Below are 21,018 nucleotides of genomic sequence, written 5' to 3' on the forward strand. Positions count from 1 at the left end.
GTTGGCCGCAGGGGGCCTATTTAAAAAAATCCGAACCACCCTATTCTTTGCAAAATCTCATATAACTACATTGATCGCGAACAGTTCTATGCATTGTTCCATTATTATCTATGAATTCAATTGTTTGTGTGTGTGTGCTTGTGTGCGAATGTGTGTGTGTGTCGATTGAAAACATACCTATGAGGCAATTGTAATAGGCTGGTGTTCATTACTTTCTCGGTTTGACTTGGTCGTTTGTTTTTTTGTTTGCATGTTTAAGTGAGAGAGTCCATTGATACACACATACGTTTGAACATTTATTTCGATTGTCTGTGTATTGTGCATATTCGATATATTCATTGCAAAACCGAGTCAGTAAATTTTACTAAAAGAAAGAAGAGAAGACATAGATGGAAAGAGAGAGAGAGAGAGAAGACCTATGGGAATGCATTTGAAGTAGAACTCGCACAGGTGGGGAATACGACATTGCATGGTATAGTTATTATCGTATGAAGATTCGTAATTTTTTTTAAATACTTTTAAATAATATAGTATACACCGGCTTCGTGTCGTAGTATATTTTGTTTTTCTCTTCACTTTATTTGTTCACATTTGTTGTAAGTATATATTTTTTTTATTTATTTTTATTTCATTTTGAAGTGAGTATGAAAATCTCCTCAACAATGGAAAAAGTCGATCGGTACTACGTGCGCCATGTGTTGAATATGCACTTCACTGAAGTGACTTCAGCAAACATTTTTTTCACTCTTCTTCTTCTTCTTCTTCTCTTCATCGGTGTTGTTGTTGGTATTTCGTTTCTTGACACGATGTTTATTTACGATATCATAAAAACAATGATTTAAACGATTGAGAGATATATGTTTGCAATTGAAATCCTGTCAAATCAAATGTTCGACTTTCTTCCTTTCCAATAGAAATTGATGCATCAAAATTAATCCACAGAAGCGTGGCAGTAAATTTAAAACCACTAGATTATGACAACAACAACAACAACAACAACGATGATGATGATGATAATCATATATGCTCATATAATTTGCAGTTTCACGCTACATTTTCAATGATGCCAACGTATAACAAGATGTAAAATAGCACAATAACAACATATACAGTGTCACAAATAAAAAAATTATAAAAAAAACTGCAACTGAATATGTGACATGGCATGAGCAAAAATGTCCGCGCAATGATAGCGCAATTCAGATGATCTGCTCATCACTTGGATATTTAAATTGTTTTTATTAGTCATTTAAATTATGCGTTCGTCGTTGTTGAACGATTTATGTATTATGTGGCATTAATCTTCTCATATTTGTTCGGTTGTTGTTATTGTTCGTTGTGCTTCTTTTTTTTTCTCGTTCAATGCAGAGAAATTGTCCACCATCACAACTTGAACGATATACGCCTGAACACAAATTTAGATGACTTTTAATTGCAATTATACCAACAATCTAGTTGATTATTGTTTCTGCTGCTTTTAATTCTTTTTTATCATTTATATCCGGTCAATTTTTGTGTTATGTCGAAATGACGCGTGTGTATGATGATTGCATGCGCTTCGCTGTGCGGTCGGTGATGTTTGGGCCACATTAATTGCATCTAGGTAAAATTGTCTGACATAGAAATCGTACCAGTTAACATCAAATGTCGAGTAGTTTCAACAATTCTCTTCATATTTCAATATAAAACTTGAAACGTTGTTTTTTTTGGATTTGAAGAAGATTTTATTTCACATGTTTAAGGTGAAGAAGATTTAAGGTGGTAGATAAATGTTTGGATCAAGTAGCACAAAATGACACTTTGCACTCTTTACATCATTGATCGAGTCGATAAGGAGTATATCGATACCTGAAAGAACCACTGGTGTGGCAAAGTGACTTCACAAAAATCAACTTCGCATCATTATGATGTGATTTGAAAATCGTCAACAAAGAATAGAAAGGAGGGAAAAAAATCCAGCCGAGGTTTTGAAATCAAGAAGTGGTTTGATAAATCGACGAATTGGTCGATGAATTCATGAATGAAACCTGCATTTATATTGAACTAGGTTCGAAATACCAAAATACTTATGAGCCACATGCAATATTACTACGACACATTGTACACTGGTTGTCGCCGTTGTCAGTTGTATTATGTTTTATGTTGTCTCTTTGTTGTTGTTGTTGTTGTTTTTACAAATTTGTTTACTATATTCAACACATAATACATGGCCTGTGTATGCTTTTCTTTTCAATAAATTCCGTCCCTTCGGAACCGTTTCCGGTATCTATCTCTATCTTATATAGTAGGTATACCGTCAACCGTATGTAGTCGTAACTAATAGCACAACATGTACATTGTACAATGAGAAGAAGTTAATGCAAGTAGAATACAAATTTGTCTATAGGATCGTTCTGTATAGCCTGCGACGTTATTCAAAAGCATCGAAGATAATAAAAGAGAGAGAAAAAAAAGAAGAGACTACACGGGTAATAGAAATGAAAAAAGTTTTCTTTTTTTTCGATGAAAAATACACACACACACGATAGAAAGAGAAGAATAAGAAGGAATAAAAAAGTGTATAAAGAATAAGAAATAGGAAGATCTACAACATGAGGATAAATAACAAGAAGAAGATGAAGAAAAGAAAATGTAGCAAAAGAATTATAGCAGACAAACTGAGCAAAAGTATTTGAAGAGTTCGGCATATATAGTAAGTCTTAGTCGAAAATTGTTTTAACACACCAGAAAATTTTAAGCTATGACTTTTTGGTCTGCATAATACCTTGTTGCTTTTTTGTCAATGAAAAATGATCGAAACTCATACGCCTGTGGTCTTTTTCTGCATTTTTTTTTCTTTCTTTCTCTGTTTTGTGTTTGTTTCGGCAACATCGAATGCACTCTGATGATTTCGCTCAATTTAATGACTAATCCATTGCGATATTTTTTTGTACGTATTCATTTTTGTAAATATTTCTCTTTATCTATATGTATTTTTTTCTTCATTTCTCTCTTTCCCTCCCTCTCTTTTCGTTCTTTCTCTCTTCGTCTCCTTTTCTCCGAAGACCGAGATCGTGCGAAATATTTGTTCGATTACATTATAGTTGGAAGGCAAGCGCACATTTATTCATTGTCGACGGTTGTGAGCTCGTTTCTCAAAGGAAATATCATTCGGACGGTTGAAAATGTGTTGAAAAATCTGATTGCAACTACGATCAATACGAACACATGAAAGATATCGATATACCTATAAATTTAGAAAACCAGAAGTCTAAAAATTGCAACCGCTTTTTCACAACCGAGTGTGTGTTTTTTTTTTGCTTTTGCTGTAGCTTGTTTTTTCATGCTCTTGTATGTTGCATACGTTTCCATTTGCTATTGATATCCTTATTACCTATCTTGAGACCAGCTCGGAATTGAACAAGTTTGTTGTTTTTTCGTCATCTATGCACTAGTGTATACTCGTTAATTTTCTTCTTTTTTTTCGTTCGAAAATCTCAGTTTTCTTTTGTATCGATATTCGTTCTTTCGTTGTCGCCCAAACACTCTCAGTCATAAAAGTGGAACTGATATCATTCACATATGCATCTCAGTTTGTTAAGATCTTGTACAATTGTGAGTTTTAAGAGAGCAACAGCAGCACCAACAACAAAAGTAAAAACAACACAAAAAAAGTACACTATCTACACACGTTGTATGCGCTGTGTATTTTTCTATACGATTGAAGTTCACTCATTCATTCATATATTTACTCATTGATTCGTTCGAGTCATTCATTCATGTTTTCATTCATCTGCTCCATTCATTCACAATGCATGCATATCTCTTGCTCTGTTGCCTTCAATTTGTTGTACATGTTACAACGAGTTCAGTCGATATATAAATTTAGTATTGCTGGTTTTTCTCTCTCTCTCTCTCTCTCTGTGTGTGTGTGTCGTATTCGTTCTCTGAGTATATTTTAACTGTGTGCACTACTGATAGTGTATGCCATACACGTAATTTCGTTTTGAATAAATAAAGTTAAAAAGGAGAAAATTGGAGGGGCATACATTAATAAATTTGTTTTTTTCGCTTCTGAATTATTATTTTCCTTTTGTTTTGTGTATGTGTCTTTTTTTCTGTAAATTTTTATTTCATTTGTTGCAACTTTATTGACTCTAATCATTATGATTTTTTTTTTGTTGTTTGTAATTTTATATGTTTATCTTTTTTGAATCAAAAATAACAATCAAACAACGTACAAAATATTGCGGTGACGAGAGTGCGCGCACGCTCACGATCATCTTTGTTGTCTATTAATATTACAAAGCAGTTTTTGATTCTCTCGTCTCTTTTCAATTCAAATTCTTGTTGACAAGAACATCGCCAAAATATACTTACGTACGTATTCAAATCGTTTTCTTTTGAAATGATCACGTGCTTAATTGCAGCAAATAGACCGTTTTCAACGTATTTCTTTTGTTTTTTTCTTCTCTTCTCTTCTCTCATCCCTCTCTCCCCCGCACTTTTGGAACATCAAACATTTGATTATCTAAACTATTTTTAATATACAAAGGATTATTGAGTTGAGCATTGACTCATGTTGAAATAAATCGGTTTCGTTTTCTTCATCAAACATGAAGAACAAAAAGAAGAAAAAAATTCGGTGGAATGAATGAATATGATGGCAGACTATCACGTACAAATCTCTCAATGTTCGGTGAATGTAATGTCTTGAAAATTTATACATCCGGTGTCATTTTCCATTGCATCGTTTAGGTGATGAAGAAAACAAGCAACTGTGTGTATGCATGCATGTGTGTATATATCCCAAAAGTACTTGTTAAATCGAACATTTTGATTATGAGCGCATTGATTGAGAAGAGTTGTTTTTTTTTTATATTTCGAGGCTACTCGATATACTTTTTTTTTCTCGCTCTCTGGTGATACTCATCTTCCGTAGTATTGTCATGCGAGATAATCTCTGATTGAAACAGAAATGCATTTTAGCATTTAAAATGGGCATGAATCAAATTTATGAAGATTGTGTAATCTTGAATGCTTTCCTCTCAACGATTCTCCACAAAAACGAAAATAAAATGATAGAGATATGGTGCGGAATCTCGGTGAAATAAAAGTTTCAATTTTATATACCTCTGATAGTGATTGAATGAATAGAGTATAAAAAAACAAGTTCTCATTTTTTTTTATTGACATTTTGAACGATCGAGAGCGCGTAACTGCAAACACTGACTGATTTTATTTTTTTCTCTTCTTTTTTTCCTCCATTTTACATGTGTATTTAATGCATACACACCATAACATTGCATAATACTGTATAAAAAATGGTTTTTTTTAATGCGATTAATTGATGCAACTTTGGTTTTGTAGTACATCGGTCACAAGGATTCGATAAAAAACACACAGACACAGAGAGATTGTGATGTACATTTCAACGATCAACTACCATTTTATTCGCGCTCAATGTTTATATTACATACACCTCAACGTAAACAACGGCACCATCTGTGCAGTGAACGATTCTATGAACGAATCTTCTGTATTTTCGAGATGGAGAGAGAGAGGCAGAGAAAGAGAGAGAAAGACACCATACTTTTAATGATTGCATTACATTGTAAGCCTAGTAGCGGGCCACTGCTTTTATCTGTACATGCATTGTATGCATATCGACGATAGAGAGAGATATAATAGAATAGCTCGGACCGTTCATGGGGACCAAGATATAATACCTATACATTAATATATGGCTTGTATGCATGGTGTGTGTATAAATGCATGTGAAGGCACGGCGCGTTCGAATTTTAAAATTCAGAAAAGGCAAATTCATACATCCGGTGGCATGTAATGCAATATCAGATTATTTTACACATGACAGAAAATTTAAAAAAAAAAAAACAACACACAGCTCAACACACAGGCATGGGACATCGACAGCATAACGATATGACAGTGGCAAAATGATCAACCAATAGAAGGAACAACGCAATGACATAAAAGAGAAAACGAAAAACAACAGCTATAAAACACGGAATGAATGTAAGAAGGGAAAAACAGAGATAAAAACACAAATCATAAGCAAAACAACATAAAGTTAAATGTCTCACTATGCAACGGTATAATTGATTGAATAAAATGTATTTATCTGGGAATTGGTTTGGGAAAGCGCAACAACCATGCTTTCAATCTCATTAACCATTTCACAATGAATTAATAAGGTCTTTTTTATCGATTTTTTTCTTCCTTCTTTCGCATTATGAAATAAAATCGCAAGGAGTGTGAAAAGTCCATAAAATGTAATGCGAATATCCATTAAGAACGCCAATGTGGCGCAAACCAATTGGACATCATAAGAGTCGTATAAAATCCATTTCGAAAGAACAAGAAGACATCTTAATTCATGGAATGGAAATTATTATGGATCTCATACCCATTCAACTGCATTGAATTCGGGCCGATGTGAAAATATCATGTTAATGAATTTTTTAAGTGCAATAATAATGTTGTTTATTTAAAAAGTTCAAAAGCGACGAATTCAAGAATCAAAGAAAATTATATGAAACAATTGACATGATGAACCTCAAATTAGCTACGATTTCGACCTGTGAAAATGAGGGCGCAACCGTTTGATTTGTTTGTCAAATAGTAACTAATACGGCATTCGTTTTTCTCCCCCAAAAACATTTAAACACCGAAAAATGTAAATGACTCGAAGCTATGCATTCATGTGAAGTGAAGCGTTTGGACTGTGAAACTCACACATATTTTGTGATGCACCCCAAAAACAGAAGAAAAAAAATTGTTGCTTTGTAAATTGTACACACGCTTTGATTCGACACAATGTAAATAGTATGGTTGAACACCGAAGTTCATCGATAAATTAAGTTAAGATGTTGATTATCTGGTAGTTGAGGTGATAGTACTAGTTAAAGAAGACGAACACATGAATGAAGAGCAAAATTGAAATTTAAAACCAAACGGAACAGAGAGGATGTGTGTGTGCAGAGAAGAGAGAATGAAGTGAGACGAACGATAAAAGCACATGCTCATTTGTCACAAGTGCGTTTGTGTACACCTGTGCTGGTTGTCGTTCGCATATGTACGCAATCCGAATTGTGAAAGAGCAAACGAGAAAAGAGATACACACTTTAAATGGTATTTATTCAATGTTTGCCTACACTTTTCTTTGAGCCGAATGCGACTTTATACTAGCCGGTCTTTTCATGCATATTTTAAAAATATTTACAAACAAAACTGAGAAGAGAGAAGAGAAAAAAAAGCAAATATTGTTTGGCTTTAACATTGTGTCTGCCGATACATATTGTGGTGGTATGGAGCGAGTGTGAGAGATAGATAGAGAGACCTTCTGATGTGCAAACACATTTGAATTTTTATGTGCGAGATTTGGCACGATTAAGCGCACAACAAGTACGCGACCGCAAAATCGATATACATTCGCGTGTAGTACGTGTGTTTGTGTGTGTCGTGGGAAAAAATCGACAAATCATATACACAAGAAACAATAAACATTCAAATCGGTCTTTACTTCATATAGTGTTTTTTTTTCGTGTTCATTTTATCTTCTGAGTGTTCCAATATTTACTTTTAATATATATTTTTTTCTCTATTAGTCACAAAGCGCAATATACTGGTTTCATATTTAAAAATGTGGCTGATCGAAGAGAATTTCGAATGAGAAGAAAAAAAAACGTAATGTTTTAATGAAATGAGAGCTGCGCGCTCATAAATCACAATGTTCGGTAATGTTCGACAATCAAAACTTTCGAATAATAAAATGGTCGAGGACCACACTATGTAAATATATCATAATAACTGTATTGCATGACCAGATGCTCAGCAGGTTCCAATTATGTTCATCAAATTAAGAAAAAATTAGATTTAAAATGAAACAAGTGTAGCCAACACAGACAGGTATGTATCGTGTGGTGGAACCAAACTGTGAGACCGTGCACGGTCATTCATATCACACGAACATCGTATTTAAGAGATCGCCGCGCTACAAGCGATGGGTGCGATGGGCGACAAGTAAAGACCGAATGCCACCTTATTATAGTTCAATTAGAAATTCCGAAACGGCGACAACATCCCAATCGCATCGTTAAAACCCATTAAACATGCACAAAATAACTTAATTAACAATCACTCGTCATTATACGACGATTCGGTGTGAATATAAATCGCTTCACATTAAAGATTAATCTTGTTATTGCTTCGATCTTTTTTTTTCGTTTCGAAATATTTTTTGAATGTCGTTTGATGAATGAATGAAAATAGCGACATACCCAAAATGATCTTTGTTCTCATCAAATGATAAAAAGGAAAAAAAAATAATAACCAGATGACACTGTGACTAATTCCAAAGCATCTTATCAATATTGCAAAATTATTTGAAAAAGCCCCGATACCATCAGTGGGAATTACACAGAATTATTCTTCGTTGCAATATCCCATTTCAATTTAAATTAGAATTTTATATCCATTTGAAATACATATCGCGTCATTTTTTATTTCTCTATCTCTGTTTTTTTCACTCTTCGTAAAAAGTCTTTGATACATAATTAAAATATGCCATATCATATGTGGTCATTTAAGTACCACAGATGGCGTGTATTTCATTCATGGCATAAAACGGTCTACATAATGTGTATTGTAAACAGTGCGCCGATATCGAGCATCATAAAAAATTGTGTGTTTAGAATTCTCGGCAAAACATTTCTACCGCAAAACGGAGATAGATAGAACGAACGAAGCAAAATGAGAACGATAGCAAGAGCAAGAGGGAGATCTAATTCACACTAGCTTCTTACAACTGATACTGAGGCAGTGATTAGATATTTCCGGTGTATTAATATGTGATGCGTTGCCTAGCTCCATATTTGCTTTCACCGTTTTCTCTCTCTCTCTCTACCTCTCTATCGATGGTGTACGTCCTATGGTTCTATTTTATATCTTCAGTATGTAAATCTTCATATGATCCAAAACCATCGAAAAATTTAATGATCATAAATGTTGGAGCGTGTAACCGCCAGCTATATATCGAATGAATGAAAGAAACAAAACTAAAATTACATTTCATTCTGTGTGAACATATTTGAAATTGAAAGTGACACGCTTCCCTCTATCCATAATATGTTCGATGAAAATTACATTTATGCTGAAGATCGCTTTAATTTTATAATATACGCAAAAGAAGTGTTCAATTGAAATTTGCTCGATTGTTCTGGTCATGCCCAAATCTCATTTAAGTCAATCGCTGAATTTCAATCAATCACAATGTATTCAAAATCCTGGCCGGATTCGTAACGAGCCTATATCATAATAACAAATGTCATGCCATAATATTTCACTTGACAACATTGTCAAACATATTCTTTAATATACACCGAATATGTGTTTGACTTGTGTTACTTATAGCATGTGCCCTATGCCGAAATGAAAACCAACAAAAACGATTCATTATTGATGAATTCGAAACGACTATCCGTGTTTTTACATTCACACATTTATGCCACAGAAGTAGAAAAAAATTACGCACTTTTCATTTCAAATGCTCAACTTGACGAAATTTATTATTCGTTTGCTTAGTGTGAAATTGAAAACACACAACTAGTGCGATTGACTTTCTTTTCTATTTATAAATCAACTATATCAAATGAAAAACTTTGTGTATTGGAGAGTGAGAGAGACAGAGACAGAGAGAGAAATGTAATAAAAACAATTTGTAATTTTACTCCACATACGGTGGAACATTTATTTAAGTGAGAACATTGAGAACAGATAAACTTCCTGTTTGTTTCCCCAGAAACGTTGGCGCCCCGATGCACATTCTTTATGAAAAATTCAAATACATAAACAATTACGCAATGCCCTTTACAGACCAACACGGTGCGCGTTTTTTTCCCGGTAACCAGTCTATACCATATATGGATGGCTTTTTTTCGGTTGCACTGAATGCAACAAGTCATATATACAAATTTGCCTTAAAGTTCTAAATTGGCTCAACCTTTTTATATAAATATCAACTTAATTTCATTTTTATTTGGTCGAAATAAGCACAGATTGACTTGTCCCATCTGGCATAGAATTAGTCCTTTTTATAAAGAAAAGTTCAACTTGCAGAATGAAAACTTTAAAGTCGGCGTTTTAAAGTTCTAAAAACCAATCTTTAAAATCCGTCAAATGTGCTGTGTTTGAAAACTTTAAAATCACTTCACGTACTACGCGCATTGACTTCATATGGTTTTTCATGAACCGTTGCACGGTTTTTCTGTCCAAAGAATGAAGCTTTCGATGGTGTGTCAGTTGTCTCATTGTACAGTAGATGGCGTTCATTTGTATTTTCAATTGTAAATTGTCGTTATCTTTACAATACACGATGAGACTTTTTTCATCCTTGTGCCCTCCACTGACATTCAATGTAATTTTTGACTTGACGACGATTGATGGAAATTGAAAATGATTTCGCAATATGAAATTGATAAATTGCCAAAAGATACTCGATCGAGGGATAAGAATAGCAAAATCGTTGTTGTTTTTAATCGATCAATGAAAGGGCATGTGTATTTTGCCGATGAATGAATTGAAATGTAATAACATTACACCGTTTTCATCAGTTTGAAATTAAAATAGAAACAAATCGAAGAATAGAAAAGAAGACGAAGATAGAAAAACTAACGAAAACAAAGCGGGAGCAAAAAAAAAATGAATGAAACGAGGCAGTGAACAAAAAAAAAAAAAATACCAGCAAAACGCGCATATGCATAACGTCCAAGTTATGTACCACGAATACGATGCGCAAAGCTTAATGCACACACGGAGAGCGAGCGAGAGATCGTTGGCAGTGACAATGTATACATAAATATGTTCACATCGGATGCAACAGTGTTTGTACGACACCACTGCACACAGACAAATGATGTACGTGCAATTCGTATGCATTTCAAACACTTCATGTTGTTGTTTTTCCCATATATATATAATTTTTTTCCTTGAAAGAACAAAACGAATACAAAGAGTAGTCGGTGAGCGAGATAGAGTGAGAGATGGAGAGAACGTGAGTGCGCGGGCATTGAAAACCAAATGAGACACAGATAAAAAAGAATCAAGAAAGAGAAATACAAGAAGACAGTAATTACGAAACCAAGTTTAGAACCATTCAATAAATACATTTTCGAATTGTACTGTCGAGGCTGTGTAAAAAAAAAAAAAAAATTAAAACAAAAAAAAAAGATGTAAAACAACAACTAAATACAAAGACAGAGACAGTCAGAGTGTTCGATGAAAAAAAACGACAATCAACAACGTAAAGACCGATACGAAAGAGAATGATACTTTGATCGCTATTTACATATACTTTCTTGAAGTATTGTAAACGACGTGTTGATATGAAGAACAGAACTCTCCATTATACAAACGCGTCGTTCATATTTTGTGCGCGTTTTGTTTCATTCATTTTCAATTCATTCAAGTTTTCTATCGCGGACCACAGATCAGTTGATGCCTTTACCGTGGTCGTGGTCGCGATCACTGATTGTGTATTCGATGCTGCCGCTGCTGTTGCCGCGGCTGTTATTGTTGTTGTTGTTGCCGTTGGCACGGCTGTTTTACATATATGTATTTTTAGCTGACTTGAGCCGCTCTATCTGTATTCAATTCGTTTATGTTTTTTTGTCGAATATTTGCTCTGCTCTCTCTCTCTCTCTTCACTGCACAGCCCAATATATTCAAAGGTAATTTCAGAAAATATCTCCTGTTGTTTACTTTGTATTTTTAAAAGCAGATATAGTTCGAACTTTATTTTAACTTCAAATTTCATATGTTAGTTTTTCACTCGTTTCGTTTTGTTTCGGCTTCTTTCTTGTTTTTTTTTTATTGTGTGTGTCGTGTGTTTTTTTTTTCGTTGCTTTTCGTCAGTGTGTGTCTGCTTTTGTTTTTGCTCTATTTTTCTGCAACGTTCCTTTCGGGGAGAGCAGCAATATTGGGATTTTGCTGTGAATATGTGCAGAAAATAACGCCGAGATGCTCATTAATATTTATCTAAATCCATTGAAGCGTGTTCACTGGCTGGTTTGGGCCGATAATTGTTTCAATGATTGAGCGGTTTGAACGCATTTCAATGCAGAGAACACACGAGCACACACACTTTTCTCTCTCCCTCTCTCTCCGTCTTTCTTGTTCTCTGTCTTTATGTCCGCAACTCTTCTCAATCACTCATATATACAGTCTATATATGATAATAAAATGGACATACGTTTGGCTCGCATAATGAGTGTTATTATAAACTGAAGCATTGTTGTTACCAGATCATGAAAGTGCGTATACTATTTACACATAACCGAAAATACATTGTGTTGTGTGTGTGTGTGTGTGTGTGTGTGTGTGTGTGTGTGTGTTTTTATGGGTCCAGTTTCTCTCAACGAAACGAGTTCGTCTATTGAATGGCAATGATTTGAAAAGCGTTCGGAATTTGGGTTTATAAGAAAATGAAGTGAAAAATTCCTGTTTTAGGTGTCTACTTCCTAATTTCCATATCGCTCAATAAAAGGGCATTGTCAAAGTCATAAAAACTTTTATTACAAGGTTTCGGCTCATTTCCTATATCCCTTTAATGTTATTTTTAAAAGAAGAAAAATAACAACAACAAAAACACATGACAAATTATTGAGATTAAAGGCACACGTAGTCACTTCACATATTTTGAAATGGAAATGACACATTTTCGGTGGTTTTAATTTTAATTTTAAAAATATCTCTCGACAATTCATCAAAAAGAACATTCGAATACCATTTAATATAAATAAATTACAGATAAACAAAACAAATGTGTACATTTATCTAGACTAGGTAATTATATTTGTGTGTAATTATGTTCACATTTTCAAATGCATAATTTAGCGGTGTCGCTTTTACAATTAGGTTGCGCGTCTATACTTTGTACATGTCACAAACGCTTCGATATTATCGAACAACGACTCAAATTCTATTTACATGCCTATTTTGTTTGCTAAACAATAATTTTGACGTTTTTTTTTTATTTCATGTCACAGTTATCCCATATTAATTCGAATCTCATTTTCGAAACAATTAACGAAAAACGACATTTTATAAAGATTACTTGAATTGAATTGATGACATTTAAACGTTGAATTGAAACTTTAATCAATAAAATTCAAATTGATTGATGGTTTCGAATTAACGAAGGGATACTGTAAATTTTCAATTGACTTGGTGAAATATTATTATCGTGATATACTGTCATATAAAATGAAATACACCTATGTATTTGATTGTGTCAATAGACGGAAAAAAAAGTATCGCAACATCAAGAGAGAAAGAGCGTGAGTTAATCCATATCAATAAACTTACTGAAAATATGATAAGATAAAAAAAATTGCTGCTCATCCGAGCAACATACACACCAAAACAAGCATGAATGGTCTGATATTCTAGATAGAGATAGCGAAAGTGTTAAATACACTCATCACCTTTTATAATATGGCCTTCGTATATTATGCGTGTCATGTAAATCAAACATGTCTCATAAAAAAAAACAACAGTTTATGGTATATTTCACGCGCGCAGGGGGACTCTCTCTTCAATTGATGCGATATACACGCGTTATATGAATGATAGTGTGTACGTACCCAATGAATTCTCTGGATCGGAGAGATCGGACAGTGATGGTACCTTTTGAATACTTCGAATGCCACAATCCTCTGGCTCTTCTTTTATTTGAATTGGAGCGCCACCGTCATAATGCTGTTGAATTAAGAACAAATTTATAATAACAATGTCTATACGATAAATTGAGGTGTATGTATGTATGTGTGTGTTTTTATTTCAACCGCACAAAATTCTTGCACGAAACGGAGAATAAGGATGACCCCCTCATGCCTGTCGACACATGAAGAAATTGAACCGTAATTTCCAAAGATCTTAATAATCATATTGTGAAATTCAACAGCACACACAGACACGAGAACCGTCATTTAGATGATTACATTTAATTTTGGAATGATCACGTTTATTATGGATAGTTTAGAATTCTATATTACCTGCACATAATTTGGTAAGAATGTGACGCATTTTCGCTTTTTCTTATTGGTTTCGGTGGTTGTGGCAGCAGTGGTGGTGGTGGTGGTGGTGTTGTTTGCAGCGAGATCCGTATTTTTAATTGAAAAGAACCGTTCAGCCATTTCATTAACATTGCGTTTTTTTGACGATGTACCGATGGCACCGCCATTGTTTAGATTTATTGGACCATCATTATTATTACAAGATTTACCAATATGATTACCATTTGTTGAACGTTCAAACGCCAATTTATGCGATGATTGACATTTTGCCGCCGCCGACGACATCATTATCGATGACGATGTATATTTTTTCGGTGATAAATTCAATGCGTCCACCATCGATGTTGAATTATTTGATGCAAATACACTTTGAGCTGATGCTGTTAAACCGAAAATGATTGGGGTGTTAGCCTCATAGAATGGCGAGTCTTGCAGTGAGTAGTCTGCTAATTCTGACTCATATGTTTCGAATTCCATTTCGAGTAAACTGCGATGCGTGAGAACAAAAAAAACAAAAAAAAAAAAAAAGAGAATCGAAAAGAGAGAACAAAAAATTAAACGAAATGTATTTTTGAAATGCATTAACAAATGCAGCAGCAACAACACAACATTTGGATTCTATTTGTCTTGCAATATATCTATCTGTATGATTTCGGGTTTTTTTTCTCTTAGTATTCATCGGTTGTAGTTTGATCTGTACACGATCAAAATGCCATACAAAACACAGTTCGGTTTTTTTTTATTTTATTTTTCACATCTTCTTTCACTCAATAGAGGCTCTATTTGAAAGGACCTGTCTCTGTCTGTCTATGTTGATGATGATCTTTTCTCATGTTCACGGCAAATATTAAGAACCAAAACAAACTGTTCATATGATATAATAATCGAAAACCGATAAGCATATATACGCTTGAAGTGGATGGCAGGCATCTAATTAAACACAAACACACAAAAACCATCGGCAACTAGAGATTTGCTGTAGTTTCACATGAAACAATATTCTACATATGTTCTTTACATAATATACCTCATAGAGTTTTTTTTGTGTTGTTTAAGGGAAAAAAAGAAGAAGAAGAAGAAGTCGATGACGATGATGATGAAAAGAGAGAGAGAGAGAAAATATAACATGGGAAAATGCGTACAAGAACTAAACACCAAACGCACATTGAACAACAACAACAACAACGCACAACTGCATCGATAAATTGAGTGAGAGCGATTCGAAGAGCAAAAGAATAAAAAAACCTATTCACAGAGTGTTTTATTCGTTCTGCTTTTGTTCCATCTTCTTTATCTGTTTAAGATTCACTGCTGTTGCAGACTTGCAGGTATAGAGTTTTTCGTGCTCTGAATGAAACGTTAGATCTCTCGCTCTCTTTTGCTCGCTCGCTGCTCTTTATCGATTTTCTCAGCCGCGCGCATACATTTTGTATTCCATTTTCATGCTCCTTCAATATATCTCTGGGACGTTGTGTGTGAACGATCGCGCTCATGTGTGTGTGTGTGTGTGCACTCGATATACAGTGCATCCACATTGTGTTGAATGTTTTAAATGCAATCCTAGCCCACCAAATCACGAAGAGAGGGCGAAACAGAATCAAAATGATCAGTGAGAGATGAGAAGAATAAGAAGAAGAAGAAAAAAGTACGACAACATGTGCACGATATTTGATACAATGCGCTACGACACACATCTTAGGGTGCTTTTATAAAGAACTAATATTTGATATCCTTAAACAGGCGAAACACTTGCCAGCACATTGCACACACAGTGCACATCTATCTTTCCCATACAATTCTCAACAGGGCCAAATGTGTGCGCTGACATTCATGAGAACGCAGCGCAAAATCGAATGTGTGTGTTGATTTTTTTTTCTCTTCTCTTTATTATTTTCGGCTGTTGTTGTTGTTGGTGTTGATGCTCGAGAGAAAAAAAAAGAGAAAGAGGACAAAATAAATTGAATATTGGCTGGCAAACCTCCCTAAATATCACACAAGAAAGTCTGTCCGTAAGATAAACCGCTCTGTGCTATCTTGTTGGAGGTTCATAAATTTAATATATATAGCAGAAATGAAAGACGAAACAGCGCAAAATGAAAATATACTCTATATAGGCATCATCTAAAATTTCATGGCTGTTTGTATACCAACACACCATTAACAGATTATTTCGGAATGTGGGAACTTTTTTTCGTTTTCGCTCGATCCTTTCTCAAAAACCAATCTCTTTTTTTCGGTACTCATACACATAAAAATGACAAGCCGTGTGTTGTATGGCTTCACGGATTTTTACACGATACCTTTTGCGATAAGAGAGACAAGATTACAAAATATAAAAAAAAAACATAAAACTTGAGCCTAGTTGCTGGTTTTTCTTTCCTTGTGCGCCTTGAATTGAACAATGTTGTGTAATTTTGTTAATATTTGCGGAAGCTAATAAGAAAATAAAATACTTTGGGTCGGTCGAAACCGGCGAAAGTGTAATCGGGAAATATCGGCTTCGGTTACTTGTTGCGGTTAATTTCCATCCTGGACAAAAATCCAACCGATTTTACCGATCGATCGGTTTTCAAATCGATTGAACTATCCGACAACGTGGCAGGTACTCAACAATGATCGCACTTGAATTTCAGACCGACATATATTCCTTTGGCAAATGTTCATAATAACGGTGGTTTTTTTTCTCTTTATTCCATGGATGTGGACATGGATCGTTCTATTCGAATTAATCAACTACAAGTGCACAACGCTTATGAGTTTTTGATCGTGTATCATCATCAGATCACAACCATATATGAAAATCGTATTGGCAATCTTTCGATTATAGATCCATTTCAACACATTATCTGAACGTGTGTGTTTTTTTTACTTCAGTTATCAAATAGGCTTAACCACAAAATGAATACAAAAAGCAAGCGAGTGTTGATAGATTCAAGGAGAATCAAATTCGTGTGTTGTATACGCAAAGCAATTCAAATCGACAAAAAATATTGTTCTTTTTTTCTCTGTATGATACAAAACGGCAGAAAGAAAAATATATGATTAAATCTAAAAAAAACTATGATTAAAGCGATTCAATGAGTCTTTTTGTGATATCAAGTTTACTAGCATGGAAAGATTGTTTCCTCAGTTTCCCCATTTCTCGGAATAATTTGATAATCAAAAACGACGATTGAAAACGATGAAGAAGAGGAAAGAACAACTAAATACTGATTGCATGATACATTTATTCTACATTCAAATCGACTTACCCAACAATTCAATAATGAAGTTGCATTCGTTTTTCGAGATTCCTTCCGAATATCCCGAAAAAAATGACGACGTAGACAGTTGAAAAATTCCTCTCGATTTGCGTATTTAATTCTCAATAAATCAACATAGAAAATATGACGAGCAAAATAATAAAAAGTTGCTCCAAATAGTTATTATATAGTTTTTTTTTTTCTTCTGTGCACCGAATATGTTGCTATTGTAAAGGTGTAAATATTATATGATATTTTGTTGACACAGTTATTGTAAGGGATTTTATAAATCACATGAGATCACCAATACACGATTGATATCGTTCTTTCTTTTTTGGCTCATTTAAAAAACAGCACAGTCAAAAATTATAAATAATCTTATTGTATTGCAACGACTTTTATACGCGGTCTGTGTTTGTGTATGTGTGTATCTCGTTTATTTCATTTTGTTTTGTTTTATGTTGATGTTCTTTCAGCTTTTATCAAATTCAAATATATTTCAAAATGTTGATTTGATGGAAGACTAACGGGGTAGAGCGAGAGAGCGTTCAAGATACAGGGAAACGATAAAAATGACGAGATCAGCCTGTTTCGTTCTTCGTAAAAATTATTTTTTTTTTTTTAATTGTTTGTCCTTTTTTATTCAATTTACAAATTTTCGTCACTGTTTGTTTAAACAAATAACGAATAATAATATTTAAAATATCACAAGATTAAGGCACGAGTTGTAGAGGGACAAAAATGACATTTTGCACACATAAACATACATATATATAAACATTAAGAATGAAATAAAATCGTAGAATCTGTCATATACAAAAAAAAAAAATAACCCAACAATCATTCAAAAATGAAAATTTCTTTTTATGCTGCTATCGGCATGTCTATAACGACGTTGTCTTTCAAATCCATATCACATAACGTGCACACATATGCACAAAAACTTCAGTAGACAGTCCGACGTTAATTGCAAGTATTTGATTTATAATTAAGCTGCATAAGCAAAAGCAACTAAACGCAAATAGAACACTTAATAACTGACCATAATCGTGTGTGCGCGCTTTTATTAGCCCTGCATATTGAAACAACGACAAAAAAACCACACAAATATATATTTTTTGTTCTGTTCGTTTGAATAATTTCTTAAAAAATGATTATAAATCGATGAGATGCAATGACCATACCGCTCAAGTAGTTTATGTTAACTGTGTATTTTAAAGGACTATACGCACACTCAATGAACTGATTTTCGAAGTTTCTTTGCGTTGACTCTTTGACTTTGAATGAAACCGTTGTCCATTTCACTTTGCACTTTATTTTTTTTCAAGGTTCTAACAATTGTTTTACCAGTTTGTTGTTTATACGTTATACGAAACACTTGAGATCGCTGCGAAGCTCCTTTTTTTCTTCACTGCATTTTAAAACTGAACTTTCGAAATAAAACACACAAATTTTTTTTTGTTATGCCCAACATGTATCTATTTCTTGTGTGTCTCCTTTCTTGGAACCACTTAAACACTATATTTTCAAGTTAAAAAACGAAACAAAGGATAAATAAAAAACATAATACGAGGCACGTAGGTTGGCACTCAAAACTCGAATGAAGACGGTAGAATACAACGACAGAAGAAGAAGAAGAATGCAACACACAAAAAAAGTACACACACACACTGTGTATAAATGTGTGTGTATATTGGCCTTAAGATGTGTGACGCTAAGCAACGTGAAGAGCAGATAGCAAAGTGCTGTACGAAGCAGTCAAAATACCCACATATATTCAGAAAACCAGCAGACTTGGCTGCATTTATGAATGAATTTTGATACGCACACACAAATACTGAAGCATGATAATGGTTATATGACTCGTAGTCGTACGGTATCTCGCTGTTTCTCTCACGCGCCGTTCCCTGTCTCTTTCTCTCTGCTTCGATGCCTCGTTGTGTTCGCATTGTTGAATAAATGAATGATGTTCAATCTCTTTTTGGTTTTTTTCTTGTTCTTTCTCTCGCTCTCTGTCTCTCTCTCAATTTTTCTTGTCTTTTTCGTTTTCTTCTTGCACTTCAGTTTTTTTTTTCATTTTTTTTTGTATGGTATGCATTTCAATGGATCGTGTGTTTCGCCTTCTCATTCGCTCATTCATTTATGGCCATGCGTGTATTCTGTTTAACCGATGCACATGCCGGCACTACATATACAAATGTGGTTATTATGCATTACATGTATTATTATTATTTTGTTGCCGTTGTTGTTCATTTTTTTTGTTGTTGTCGTCTCTTCATGTTCATTAATAATTTTCATTCAGTTCATCGGAATCCTTCTTTAGAATGTTATACACGATGATGAAATTGGATTTGCGATTAAATAAGCAACAACAACATTATCACATTCAAATCGCATGCAATGACATTCAATTCAATCACTGACTAATGTGTATTCATCACAACAAAATTCAGTGCAAAATATTCCAACGTTTTATATAAAATGAATAAATGTTTTTCTGATTTTGGGTTTTTTCTTTGGTTTTTTTCTTCTTTTTTTGTTTCATTTCCATCATTATTTAGTCGTTTAATTTTGCCAACGAAAGCTCAAATGGTAATTGAACGCAGCCATCGGTGTGATATGGTTCGATAGTTCTCTACTTGCGCACTAGAGGACTGTCTAGAACGACATCTTTGACGTTTGTCGTACTCAGCTCTGTTTTGTGCTCACATTTTTGTCACTGAAAAGAAAAAAAAGGTAAAAAAATTTCGATATTTGTTTTAGTGCAAAAAATTTCGATTACTTTGGATTTTTTGCAAGTGAAACGCACACTTTTTTTGGGTTTGCAATATAAATCCATGGTGATTGTTTGATTTATTGCTAAATTTAATTATTTTTCTAACACTTTTAAGTGAATAATATTTTTTCGGTATAGTAAATTACATAACTGAGAGATATGACTTTAGAAAAAAGAACGTCAAAACTCAATGGCATTGCCAATTTCTAGAACATAATCACATTACATTTCCAACGTTCAATCGTTACATTATTTAATAATAATTTTGTTGTTGATGATTTCTTTTATTTATTAGATGCTTACCAAAACTGTTTTGTCTGGACTTCGCTCCGTATCGGCGGAATGCCGTCGCAACTTCGGTATTATGGTTCCCGCTATGCAAAAAGTATCCGATCCAATTCAACAATTGTTTGTGGACAAACTTCGTGAATATAAATCAAAATCGAAGTATGCACTCTTTTTTTAAATTGGTTCAAAGTGATTTGTTTCAATAAGAAAAATACAAACATTCGCTTCTTTTACAGGAACGATGAATTCGTTGATCCAACACCAGAAATTAAAGCCGAACTTCAATCAGAATTGGATCGTGTTAGCAAAGTATGTAGAATTCTACAAAATAAGTCACATTTTTATTGATCGAATGCAAGATTTTAATGTTTTGTTTTGTTTTTTTGCAGCAATATGGTGGCGGCAAGGGTGTTGACATGACCAAATTCCCCGATTTCAAATTCCAAGAACCTAAATTAGACCCGATCTTCATTGAGTCAAAAGCTTAAATTAAAGTAGAGAAAAAAAGCATACAATAAACATTTCTTCTTCTAAAATCATACATCCCCATTTCTGTGAAATTGTGTTATGTGGGACGCTTTGAACATTTAAAATTGGATGAATAATAAAAAGTCAAACTTATAGATCAAAGTTAAATATT

General features: G+C 33.9%; 2 protein-coding genes across 3 annotated transcripts in view; one reads left to right on the forward strand and one right to left on the reverse strand.

Annotated features, from left to right (window-relative positions):
- LOC116339304 (ETS-like protein pointed) overlaps nucleotides 1-18,906 on the reverse strand; it is a 48,595-nt gene extending 29,689 nt beyond the window's left edge. The window contains exons 1-3 of one of the 2 annotated variants that reach the window (XM_031765104.1): nucleotides 18,547-18,906; nucleotides 14,052-14,559; nucleotides 13,641-13,755 (exon numbers count right to left, since the gene is read on the reverse strand). In XM_031765104.1, the coding sequence (XP_031620964.1) occupies nucleotides 13,641-13,755; nucleotides 14,052-14,549 (613 nt within the window). In that variant the 5' untranslated portion in view covers nucleotides 14,550-14,559; nucleotides 18,547-18,906. Of the gene's footprint in view, nucleotides 1-13,640; nucleotides 13,756-14,051; nucleotides 14,560-17,323; nucleotides 18,099-18,546 lie in introns of those variants that run through there. The other variant, XM_031765103.1, reaches the window with a different exon arrangement.
- A 1,010-nt stretch (nucleotides 18,907-19,916) lies between these two features.
- LOC116339305 (ATP synthase-coupling factor 6, mitochondrial) lies at nucleotides 19,917-21,008 on the forward strand. Its single transcript, XM_031765106.1, has 4 exons — nucleotides 19,917-20,050; nucleotides 20,386-20,537; nucleotides 20,615-20,687; nucleotides 20,768-21,008. The coding sequence occupies exons 2-4, from the start codon at nucleotides 20,386-20,388 to the stop codon at nucleotides 20,864-20,866; spliced, it is 324 nt and encodes a 107-aa protein (XP_031620966.1). The 5' UTR covers nucleotides 19,917-20,050; the 3' UTR covers nucleotides 20,867-21,008.
- The last annotated feature ends 10 nt before the right edge of the window (nucleotides 21,009-21,018 follow it).

The sequence above is a fragment of the Contarinia nasturtii genome, unplaced genomic scaffold (assembly GCF_009176525.2).
Source record: "Contarinia nasturtii isolate CC-2019 unplaced genomic scaffold, AAFC_CNas_1.1 Cnas_scaffold_493, whole genome shotgun sequence".
In the NCBI taxonomy this organism is placed as follows: Eukaryota; Metazoa; Arthropoda; class Insecta; order Diptera; family Cecidomyiidae; genus Contarinia; species Contarinia nasturtii.